General features: G+C 31.4%; 2 protein-coding genes across 2 annotated transcripts; one reads left to right on the top strand and one right to left on the bottom strand.

Annotated features, from left to right (window-relative positions):
• Positions 1 to 1,388: 1,388 nt before the first annotated feature.
• rccd1 (RCC1 domain containing 1) lies at positions 1,389 to 6,388 on the top strand. The gene is made up of 8 exons (XM_067379154.1): positions 1,389 to 1,628; positions 1,846 to 2,058; positions 2,132 to 2,297; positions 3,816 to 3,937; positions 4,032 to 4,127; positions 4,204 to 4,353; positions 4,435 to 4,464; positions 6,219 to 6,388. The coding sequence occupies exons 1-8, from the start codon at positions 1,442 to 1,444 to the stop codon at positions 6,374 to 6,376; spliced, it is 1,122 nt and encodes a 373-aa protein (XP_067235255.1). The 5' UTR covers positions 1,389 to 1,441; the 3' UTR covers positions 6,377 to 6,388.
• Positions 6,389 to 6,428: 40 nt separating this feature from the next.
• On the bottom strand, positions 6,429 to 10,932 carry cib1 (calcium and integrin binding 1 (calmyrin)). The gene is made up of 7 exons (XM_067379155.1): positions 10,708 to 10,932; positions 10,570 to 10,604; positions 9,420 to 9,516; positions 9,115 to 9,268; positions 8,889 to 9,007; positions 7,750 to 7,838; positions 6,429 to 6,669 (listed from the first exon to the last, which is right to left on the bottom strand). The coding sequence occupies exons 1-7, from the start codon at positions 10,756 to 10,758 to the stop codon at positions 6,648 to 6,650; spliced, it is 567 nt and encodes a 188-aa protein (XP_067235256.1). The 5' UTR covers positions 10,759 to 10,932; the 3' UTR covers positions 6,429 to 6,647.
• Positions 10,933 to 11,841: the final 909 nt, after the last annotated feature.

The raw sequence follows: 11,841 nt of genomic DNA on the forward strand, positions 1-11,841 counted from the left end.
ATAGAAACAGAGTGAAGCGGGAAACCGTGACGCGCTTCCTCATAACGGCGAGAAACAGAACAGATTTCAAAATTAAAGTTCCTTTACGGTCAATGGATTGAAATAAAATAAAATAAAATAAAATAAAATAAAATAAAATAAAATAAAATAAAATAAAATAAAATAAAATAAAATAAAATAAAATAAAATAAAATAAAAAGAACGCTCTGTAATATTATATTATATTATATTATATTATATTATATTATATTATATTATATTATAATCGGAATAGATTTTAAAAATAAAATTCTTATATGGTAAATGGATTGAAGTTTTATAAAATAAAATAAAATAAAATAAAATAAAGAACGCTCTGTAATATAATATAATTAATATAAACGGAACAGATTTAAAAAATAAAATTCTTATATGGTAAATGGATTGAAGTTTTATAAAATAAAACAAAATAGTATACAGAACGCTTTGTAATATAATAAAATAAAATAAAATAAAAAGAACGCTCTGTAATATAATATAATATAATATAATCGGAATAGATTTTAAAAATAAAATTTTTATATGGTCAATGGTTTGAAGTTTTATAAAATAAAATAAAATAAAACAAAATAGTATACAGAACGCTTTGTAATATAATATAATATAATATAATATAATATAATATAACGCTCTGTAATATAATATAATATAATATAATATAATCGGAATAGATTTTAAAAATAAAATTGTTATATGGTAAATGGATTGAAGTTTTATAAAATAAAATAAAATAAAGAACGCTCTGTAATATAATATAATTAATATAAACGGAACAGATTTCAAAAATAAAATTCTTATATGGTAAATGGATTGAAGTTTTATAAAATAAAACAAAATAGTATACAGAACGCTTTGTAATATAATAAAATAAAATAAAATAAAAAGAACGCTCTGTAATATAATATAATATAATATAATCAGAATAGATTTTAAAAATAAAATTCTTATAAGGCCAATGGATTGAAGTTTTATAAAATAAAACAAAATCGTATACAGAACGCTTTGTAATAATAATATAATATAATATAAACGGAAACAAATTTTAAAAATAAAATTTTTATATGGTCAATGGTTTGAAGTTTTATAAAATAAAATAAAATAAAACAAAATAGTATACAGAACGCTTTGTGATATAATATAATATAATGTAATATAACATATATAATGCTCTGTAATATGATATAATATAATATAATAATAGATAAAACGCTCTGTTTTCTAATCATAAAACTTTTATTATCGATTGTGTTTTTATTCAGAACGCAACCAAACTTTTATTTTGACAGCAGACATCGCTCGTGTTCCGACTTTAGACGTTCCTTATTGTTGCTGATAGAAGCAGCATGCATCTTTCCATACATGAAAGCAAGTGACAGTTCTTTGTGTTGACCAGGATAAGTCAATGAACTGGTTTGGTTTTGGTTTCAGTGGTTTTGGTCAGATAAGGCCCGCAGATGTGAGTGGACAGGTCACCTGTAAAGTGATCACACCTGTCCTGATATCAGATGTGTGCAGGTCATGTGTGGTCAGATCAGACTGTAGACTCAGAGCCAGCTGGAGCTCCAGAGCTCACGTGCATCATACAGACTGTAAGTGAACTATGAGTAACAAACTTATTTTTCTATAATATTAGTCATATTTACTATAGCCTACCTAAGCTATGATAAAATAAAACAACTTTCAATTTCCATGTGATTTTTGTATTGATATTTTAATATATTCATTTTATTTTCATGCATATCACGTACATACACTTTATGCATATCCTTTGCTCACATTCTCTGTCTCTAATGTGTTTTGTTGCAGGTGGCAGTCATGTCTGTGTGTCAGGGTTCGTGTCGGGTTCATCAGAGCAGGTGTGCGGAGACGTTTTCCCAGAGAGTCAGGGATGCACAGACACGCTCATCAGTGAAAGATACCTGACGCTCAGCTTCACAGACAGAGTGGAAAGCTGGGAAATACAGCAGCCACAAAACAAGCTCGTGTGGAAGAGAGAGCAAGACCTCTCTGACCATACAGGTAATAATCAGATTTGTGCATAGTCCGGTTGAAGTAAATCTGTTGATGATATTGATATGATGCATTTAATCAGAACACAGCGCTCCGCTGCCATTGGTGCCAGGCGGGTATGTCATGCCCAGACCTCCTTTTTTCCGTCCGCTCTGCTCTAAACTCAGTGCCGTGAGCCTGGCGTTGGGAACCGAACACGCTGTGCTGCTCACTTCAGACGGGACTGTGTATTCCTGGGGATCTGGAAGGTACGAGAAAATTAATCAAAGGGTTAGTTCACCCAAAAATGAAAATCCTGTCATTATTTACTCACCCTCTTTCCGTTCCACACCTGTAAGACCTTCATTAATCTTCAGAACGCAAATTAAGGTATTTTAGTTGAAATCCGATGGCTCCGTGAGGCCTGTATAGCCAGCAATGACATTTCCTCTCTCAAGATCCATTAATGTACAAAAAACATATTTAAATCAGTTCATGTGAGTACAGTGGTTCAATATTAATATTATAAAGCAACGAGAATATTTTGGCGCGGTAATGAATCAGCGTGTTGAATCAGCAGTTCGGAGCGCCAAAGTCACGTGATTTCAGCAGTTTGACACACGATCCAAATCATGATTCGACACAAAAGATTCATAACACTCCAAAGTAATAAGTTGGCAGGGGTCAGAATTCGGCACAACACTGGTCAAAAATGGCCATATTGGAAACACACTGGGAAGCGAATTTCATCTAGTGGAAGAATTTGGTACTGCACCCAAACAAAATCTTACTGAAAGCTCATTTTTTGAGATATCAACCTCAAATTTGGAACACAACTGATTTAGATTTATGGCTTTGATTTTAGAGTAAAACATGTTTTGGAAAATATATATTTTACATGAAATTTGAAAAATGTTAACACTTTTTGCCAAGTGTCGTCTTTAAAATGTGACCAAACTTCAGTCTGTGCTCCAAAAGCATTCAAGATTTATGACAGTTTAAGTTGGAAATTTAATTTTTGTTAAAAAAGTGGTTAACAGGTAATAAATGAATTAAAACTATTACATAAATATAATTTAGTACCATAAAATCCCCTAAAAATACAAAATATTAAATAAAAAAACATTATTGAACTAAAATATAGTAGGATTTATTTCATTGAAAAAAAAAAATGCATTTTTGACCACCATACGACAAATTCTCATTACCATAACAGTGTTATTTTTGTTAAACTATGAAAAATAATTTTTGGTTTATTTTCAAAAATAAAATACAAATATTAGATGACCTTAAAAAAATGTTGGTTAATAAAAATAAAGCTGAAATAAAGTAAAATAAAAATATCGACTGAAAAACTTAAAAAACGTAAATAAAAATATTGTAATAACTAATTGAAGTGAAATAAGTTGAAGTACTACAATTGCTAAAAATAAAAGTGAAATAAAAATAAAAAATAAATTAAAGCTAAACCGAAAGATATAAAAAAACGAATAAAAATGACAAAAGCACATAACAAAATGACTAAAACTACTAAAATTAAAATGAAAACTGAAATATAAAAATAAATGCTAATTCAATTTTTTAATATATACTATAATAGTGCATAAATAATACTAAAATGGGACTTTAATGCAATCCAATTGTGACAAATCATTGAATTACAGTAATGTTTTATGTGAAATAAAACAGCCTTTTCCAGACTATATCATTTTAAATGGATTTATCAAAAGCACTATTCATTTCTTTAGGTGTAAAACTGTTTTTAAGATGGTGTGTTGTGTTGGCAGTCATGGTCAGCTGGGTCACGGCGCTCTGACGTCACAGGAGGAGCCTCAGATAGTGGAGGCGCTGTGGGGCGTCCCGATCCGAGCAGTGTCCGCTGGGAGCTGGCACTCTGCTTCCGTCAGCAGTGAGCTTATTCCTGAAACATTCCCTGTCAAATTCAGCCATTGGGAGCATACTGACTGTTCATCTGAAATAAATGTGTTGTTGGTTGTGTTCAGCTGGTGGGGACCTGTATATGTGGGGCTGGAATGAAAGCGGGCAGCTCGGTCTGCCATCTAGAGGCCTGGAGGAGGAAAAACGCAGAATAAATAGTGGTAAAAGGACTAAAATATATATGACTTTACATATGAATGCATTACTGCATAGCTGCATGTTTCTGTTTCTGTTTAGGAAACACTGACCAGACCGTAAATAAAGATGAAACAAACCAAGCCAATGTGTTCATCTCAATTCAAGCGTTCCCTGCTCTAGTGGATATCCCTAATGTGTCAGAGATCAGCAGGATCAGCTGTGGATCCCGTCATACAGCGGCCGTCACAGGTGACATCCAGATTTGATCAAATGAGCATAAATGTTTGACATGAAAAATCATTAACTTATTGTTTTCTTCTTTCTTTGTAGGTACAGGGGATCTGTACACCTGGGGATGGGGTAAGAGTTTGCTTTGCTTTTTTAAGAAATAAATCAACATAAATCGACTAGATGCACTAGAATAAACTTTTTAAGAAAGATTTTTTTCATATTTTAAAAAATACATTCATATTTTTAAAATTTAAAATATCTGTTTTCTATGGAAGAGGATTAGGGCCAGGCAATAATAAAAAAATAAAACCATCTCGAAATTAAAGTTGTTCGATTTCGAGAAAAAAACTCATTAATTTCGAGAAAAAAGTCGAGATAAATTGTTGAGAATAAACTCGTTAAATTACGAGAAAAAAACTCGTTAAATTTCATTAAATTACGAGAAAAAAACTTGTTACATTTCTAGAAAAAAGTCTAAATAAAATGTTGAGAATAAACTCATTAAATTACTAGAAAAAACTTGTTAAATTGAGAAAAAAGTCGAGATAAAATGTTGAGAATAAACTCGTTAAATTACGAGAAAAAAACTTGTTAAATTTTGAGAAAAGTCGAGATAAAATGTTGAGAATAAAGTCATTAAATTACGAGAAAAAAGTCGTCAAATTATAAGAAAAAAGTCATTAAATTACTAAAACAAATTTGTTCAATTATGAGAAAAAACTTGTTAAATTTCGATAAAAGAGTCTAAATACAATGTTGAGAATAAACTCGTTAAATTACGAGAAAAAGCTCATTAAATGTCAAGAAAAAAGTCAAGATAAAATGTTGAGAAAAAAGTCTTTAAATACGAGAACAAATTTGTTCAATTATGAGAAAAATGTCGTTAAATTTCGAGAAAAAAGTCAAGATAAAATGTTGAGAATAAAATCATTAAATTATAAACTAAAGAATAAACTCAGGAAAAAATTTGTAATTTAACAAATTTGTTCTCGTAATTTAATGACTTTTTCTCATAATTTAACAAGTTTATTCTCAACATTTTATCTCGACTTTTTTCTCGAAATTTAACAACTTTAATCTCGAGATGGTTTTATTTTTTTATTATTGCTTGGCCCTAATCCTCTTCCGTAGTTTTTTATATGAATATATGTTAAAATGTATTTTATTCCTGTGATCAAAGCTGAATTTTGAGCATTATTACTCCAGTCTTCAATGTCACATGATCCTCTAATATGATGATTTGTTGCTTAAGAAACATTTAATATTATTATTATATGTTAAAAACAGTTGTGCTTCTTCATATTTTTGTGAAAACTGTGATACAGTTGTGGCCAAAGGAGGAGATATTTGCTTTTAATGATCAACAAAATATGAGGAAAATAATTAACATTTTTAAAATATTTTACATATGATGGAAAAACAAAACACTAAACTTGGTTAAGGTATTTATATGACAAAATGATTTGTTAGTTACAGGTTTTATTTTACAATGTAAAAAAAATGCATAGAAAAACAAAAAGCATACATCGACTACAACATAATCAGTTATTAATATTTTGTTGGTTCTCTTGTTTTTGCATGTGTTCATAATTTCTTTGCATGACAGCCACAATTAGGCATGTTTTATTGCATTATTATCACCAATACAACAACTGATTCCATGCACGACTACACAATATGCTTAAATCAAATTTGATCAAAAGAACAGCATTTATTTGGAATAGAAATCTTTTTTAACATTATAAATGTCTTTAATGAGTCCTTTCTGAATAAAAGTAGTAATGTCTTTAAAAAAATCATACTGACCCCAACCTTCTGATCTGAGTGTGTTAATTGTTATTTCAAAATGGCTAAAAGTTGCCCTTCCTCTGTCATATTATTAGGTCATTATGGACAGCTGGGACATTGCACTGAAAATAGCACAGATGAGCCGACGCTGGTGGATCACTTCTCTAGCCACAGAATGTGTGTTAAGGATGTTGTGTGTGGGTCATGGAACACATTTGTGTCCGCTGTGCCAAAAGAACAAGCTCCATCCTGACAGGAACAGGCCCATTTCAGAGTGTCACACGAATACAAGGATGTCAAAGTTGCAGTATTAGAGTTTATTAAATTAGGTACAAATATATGGTCTAAAATACAAGATAGAAAGTAGATTTATTTAACAGGGAGTAAAAAATGTTTTCAAACATATAAACAGTAGAAATATTAAACAAGAGAATACATTCACAAGTAGGACGTCGTGTTATTGACAGATTAAAGGCGCAGGTGAAAAATCTGGACCGGAAAGTAGCTTCCATTCTGTGTAAACTTCACAACACAATCTTGAATGAACTGCAAAAGAATATTCTCAGTCAGTAAAGAGTTCAGAAGTCATAATTATCATGTCATTTTGTTCGGGCAATTTCATATTTCTTTCACACTTTTGTTTCTCTACAAAAACAGGATGCTTTTTTGCACTAACACAAAATGCAATCGATGTAAATTACATGTGTAACTGATGCTTTATGTATTTTATTGTTCTCGTGCTGCAACAGATAATGATGGGAAATCTTGTCATGTAAGCCAAATAAAATACAAATGTTAAATAAGTACTATTACATAAACTGAAAAATAAATAATAAATTAATATAGAAATATGTTTTAAAAAATTAATAAGTGACAAAAGCACATACAATTACTAAAATAAAACTGAAAATATAAAAATAAAAGCTAATTCAAATTAATAATAAATGCTAAAATAGTATATAAATTATACTAAAATATAAAAGTGTATAAATCAGCAAGCTTTATCGTTATTCCTCAACTGTTCAGTAAATGATACAAACTAAACTGGGCTGCATTTCCCAAAATCATAGTAAACCGACAACAATTTACACAGCAACAATGTACTAAAAACGGAAGTGTTTTTGTATACAGATGACAGCGTTGTGAAAGCCATCCCCCTTCACACGGATCTGCAAAAACAACTAAAAATGCTGTATTATGCTGTCAGGCCAGTAGATGGCGATGTCACTTAATAAATAAACACTATGTGTAATATGAATGGCGGTACCGTTTTCACAAATTTGCATTTTTGTAGTTTACACGGAGACGATAACGGTCTGGTTTTCAAAAACTTGCACTTTAAAAACCTGTTTTCAAAAGTTAGCATTTTCAGGCCCCCAAAATGCTGTTGTCGTGTAAATGAACGGCCAAAACGCAGAAAAGGTTTTCAAAAGATTTTTTGTTGAAAACAGTGTCATGTAAACGACCCCTAAGTAGATCGTAGAACCATTGCAAGTCTCAATGCTTTTGGGAAACGCAGCCCTGTACAGTAAACATTCGCAATTAAAACGTAATTAGACTGAAGGCTGCAAGATATGTCAGCTGTCAAATTTGTAAATAAAAGTACAAAAGTACAAATTCTCTCACCTGACAAAATCTGGAGATCTGGAGATGACATGCTGAAATTCGGAGAGGTTCACCGTTCCGTCTTTATCGATGTCCGACTCCTCCAGGATCTGCACAATTACATTTGTCTGCATTAGCAAAGTTCATCTGACAGTAGAGCTGCACGATTCTAGCTGAATTGAGAATCGTGATTTTTTTTTTTGTCTCAAATAGAGATCATGATTCTGAACAGACAACTAAAAGTAACGTGATTTATGTAAGTTCTGACAAAAAAAAACAAACAAACAAAAAACGGTTTGAATGAATGATTCAATGACTCACTCATAATAGGTGTATTTGAGATGCTGTGGCTTATGACATCAAAGACCAATGCATTTTCAACAAGCCTAAAGACTTCACTTGTTTCATTACTGGATGAATCAGCAGTTTTGAACAAATCTCTTAAATGAATGATTCAATGACTCACTCATAAAGACTTCACTTGTTTCATTACTAAATGAATCAGCAGTTTTGAACAAATCTCTTAAATGAATGATTCAATGACTCACTCATAAAGACTTCACTTGTTTCATTACTGAATGAATCTGTGTTTTTGAACAAATCTCTTAAATGATTCAATGACACACTCAAATACTTCACTTGTTTCATTACTAAATGAATCAGTGTTTTTGAATGAATCTCCTGAATAAATGATTTAATGACTCACTCGTAAAGACTTCACTTGTTTCATTACTAAATGAATCAGCGTTTCTGAACGAATCTCTTGAAAGATTCAATGACAATTACATTTAAGTCACATGTCGCCACTTAGTGGTGTAACGATATGATACAATTGTTATTTACTTTCAAAAGGTGATTTACTCTATTTTGATTGCTTCCATAGACATCAGTGTTTATATCTGAACTATAAACTTTTATCCCAGTACTTCTGTGATAAAATGAATATTCTTAACATGGAAATAACAATACTGTGTGGTTGGAAAGACTGTTTGTGAAGCTGTTTCATACCTAGATAGCCTAACTGCTCTATCTGGATCAGCAGCAGTGTAATTTTGTCAAAAGTTTATTGACAGAGCCGAATCTTTGTCATTTAGAAATAAGATTGTGTAGGTGTTTGAATTGAGATTGCGCTGTGTAAAAGATTAATCGTGCAGACTCACATTGCTTATGAGCTGCCTCATCTCCTCTGAAGTGAGACGGGTGTCGTCCGTCTCGCCAGTCAGACAGTTCACCAGCTTCTCCAGATCTCTAGCATCAAGTGTCCCGTCATCGTCAAAGTCTGGGGCGTAACAGAATAATGTTCAGTGAATAATGTTATATTAATGGTGTTTGCTAAACTGTGAAAACTCAATTAAATGTCAATCTTAAGAGCGTTCCATCTATTACCAAAGATCCGGAAGGCATAATGGGACTTGATTTCCAGGGTTGCTGAATCACTGAAGGCACTCAAGAGGTCCAGGAAATCCTCAAAGCTCAAGCTGCCATCCCTCATGTCAGACGTCGAGAAGACGTGACATATCCTTTTCCGGAAGGGGTTGGACTGTGAAGGATCGAAACACAAAATTGCCAACAATAACACAGCATTTATACAGTTGAATTACCGAATCTGGGAGGATTATAATAAGTTATATTTTGCTTGAAGAAAATGAACCCTATTTTAAATATCATTATGGTTTGACTTTTTCTTTTACCTTCAGTTCAGGAAGCGTAAGGACCTTCTCCATGGACACCCTGGAGCTGTACGGCCCATTTTCTCTGCCCTGGAGTTCAGCGAATCTTTTGTGTGCCCTAAACAAACATGATGAGCCCCCAAGAGCATCATTACATTGAATGTCGTTATTAAAAGTGCACTATGTAAGATTTTCTGTCCGCTAGAGGTCGCTAGAAGCATATTCAAAACAAAGGCGTAGCTTGATGACGTCACGTTTGAGTGCGGAATCTTGGGACATGTGGTCTCCACCTCAACGGACGGTGCAAAAGAATAGGGATAGGACTCGGGAAGTACTCATGTTCATGGATGCGATTATTGTAGTATGAAACAGAACAGGGCCGAGTGTTGTGGAGCTGAACGAGAAAATTAGATTTAAACAATGAGACTAAACTTGTTGAATAATTAGTTTTCTGTCCATAAATATATCAAAACAGTTGTTCCCTTGTCTATTAAAACATGTAAATATTAAAGCATCTTTGGTGTTTTCTCACGATTTACAAATAGTTGGAAACATTTGGGATATTGTAAGTACTCAAGTGAACAAAATATATAACACTGGCCTAGTGTTTTTTGGATATTTTACTGCAAAAATATTACATATTGCACCTTTAATGTAATGACATTCAAACACTTAAGTGTTAAGCATCCAAATAAACTTCAGAGCCACTTTCTATAACTTTACTGTATAGTTTATCTATTGTCACAACAAATATTGTGCCAAGGCAAAATGTGCCATTGAAGAGATGTACATGTGAAAATCCAATATTAAAAATTAAAAAATAATATAAAAATCAGTATTAGTTTTCAGTGACTGAAATAAAGCTAAAATAAACTATATATTGGATGAAAAACTTCAACAAAAATTATTTAGTACTAAAGTAGCCTACTAAAATATAACTGATATAAAAATTAATCAAAGCTAAATAGAAATATTCAAATATATATAAATGATACATAACATAAGCATATAAGGAAATTACTAAAATGAAAAAATAAGACTATTTTAAAATAAATACTATAATAGTACATAACTAAAGACAAAATAAATTCTAGTCATTATTCACAATTAAATCTTAAACAGACTAAAGACAGCAAAGTATAACAAAAAAACGATGTGTGACTTTACTTACAGTAAGATTTCTTGCTTTGTGAGAAATGTAAGCTCCTGTGTTACACAAAAAGAAAAAAATATAAACAAACAAAAGCAACTCCTCTCTATAAAGAATAAATATATGTTAATAAATCCATATATAATGTGTCTGACTCACCTGATACTCCGATAGAAGATCTTTCGGCAACTTACTCGCGGTTCCCCCCATTACCGCCTGCTTTTGTTCTTTAAACTACAATAAAGTCGATTAATGTTACTATAGTTTCATAAAAACCAAGGCGAGTTGCTGAAGTTTTCCTGTTTTTAGCCAAAAGGCAAGACAAACTTTGGTCGTAAGGCACTGCGCTTCCGCTTCCTGGATGACACGTCAGTTACTATAGGAACAAATTTACAGAGTGCGAAGTCCATAATAGATTTTCTCTTATCTACTTGTAGATGTTTTGTTTTATTACATGGAAATAATGCAATAATATATAATAAAAATAACTTCTGCGTATTTAAACGCACAATTGTGTTTTTATGTGGAGGACAGCTGTAGCATATCATTTTCAGTGATTAAGAAAATAACATTTGAACTTGTTTATTACCCTAATTAGTATATTTTTTTTAACAAATGATGATCAAGGTGTATTTAATAAATAATATTTTCCTGGAGCATCTTATTACATGCTAGTGTATATCTGAGCAAATTTGTTTCAGGAAAGACATTAAATTATTCATATAATATCATGTTGCTCTGACTTGGATCTGCAATTTGACAATCATTTCAAAGGGTGGCATCATATCATAAATAATAAATTTGTCATGCCATCTATGATTTATTATATATTTTATTTATCATCTATGCATTTATTTATTCATTAAACAATTTGTTTACTCGTTTATTGGCAGAACAATAGCAGATCAAAGTTATTTTGAGGTTTTAAATCTTATTTTATGCATTTAATTCAAAGTGTGAGCTCTTATATTAAACAAAAAGATGAAAAATATTACAAACAAAAACAACGTTTTCATTTTGTGTTTTTTTAATCTGGAGCTCCAAAACATTAAGAATTGTTTGTCGTGTTCGCCATATGCTGTCAAAACGTAATATTTAATAATAAATATAATATAGTTTCAATTAAAGGTACATTATGTAATAATTTTGTCCACTAGAGGTCGCTAGAGGCCTATTCAAAACAAAGCCATAGCTTGATAGTTTGAGCGCTGAATCTTGGGACATGTGGTCTCCACCTCAGCAGACGGTGCAAAAGAATAGGGATTGGAGTCGGGAAGAAATCATGTTCATGGA

This window comes from Chanodichthys erythropterus, chromosome 24 (assembly GCF_024489055.1).
Source record: "Chanodichthys erythropterus isolate Z2021 chromosome 24, ASM2448905v1, whole genome shotgun sequence".
In the NCBI taxonomy this organism is placed as follows: domain Eukaryota; kingdom Metazoa; phylum Chordata; class Actinopteri; order Cypriniformes; family Xenocyprididae; genus Chanodichthys; species Chanodichthys erythropterus.

What these genes read in the sequence shown, in the direction of transcription:
- rccd1 (XM_067379154.1), top strand. Translation starts at nt 1,442, where the DNA reads ATGAACTGGTTTGGTTTTGGTTTCAGTGGTTTTGGTCAGATAAGGCCC. An exon ending in AGACCTCTCTGACCATACAG is followed by an intron (nt 2,059 to 2,131) that starts GTAATAATCAGA and finishes GCATTTAATCAG; the next exon opens with AACACAGCGCTCCGCTGCCA. An exon ending in TCTGTACACCTGGGGATGGG is followed by an intron (nt 4,465 to 6,218) that starts GTAAGAGTTTGC and finishes TCATATTATTAG; the next exon opens with GTCATTATGGACAGCTGGGA.
- cib1 (XM_067379155.1), bottom strand. Translation starts at nt 10,758, where the DNA reads ATGGGGGGAACCGCGAGTAAGTTGCCGAAAGATCTTCTATCGGAGTAT. An exon ending in TTATGCCTTCCGGATCTTTG is followed by an intron (nt 9,008 to 9,114) that starts GTAATAGATGGA and finishes GTTACGCCCCAG; the next exon opens with ACTTTGACGATGACGGGACA. An exon ending in AGATCTCCAGATTTTGTCAG is followed by an intron (nt 6,670 to 7,749) that starts GTGAGAGAATTT and finishes ATTCTTTTGCAG; the next exon opens with TTCATTCAAGATTGTGTTGT.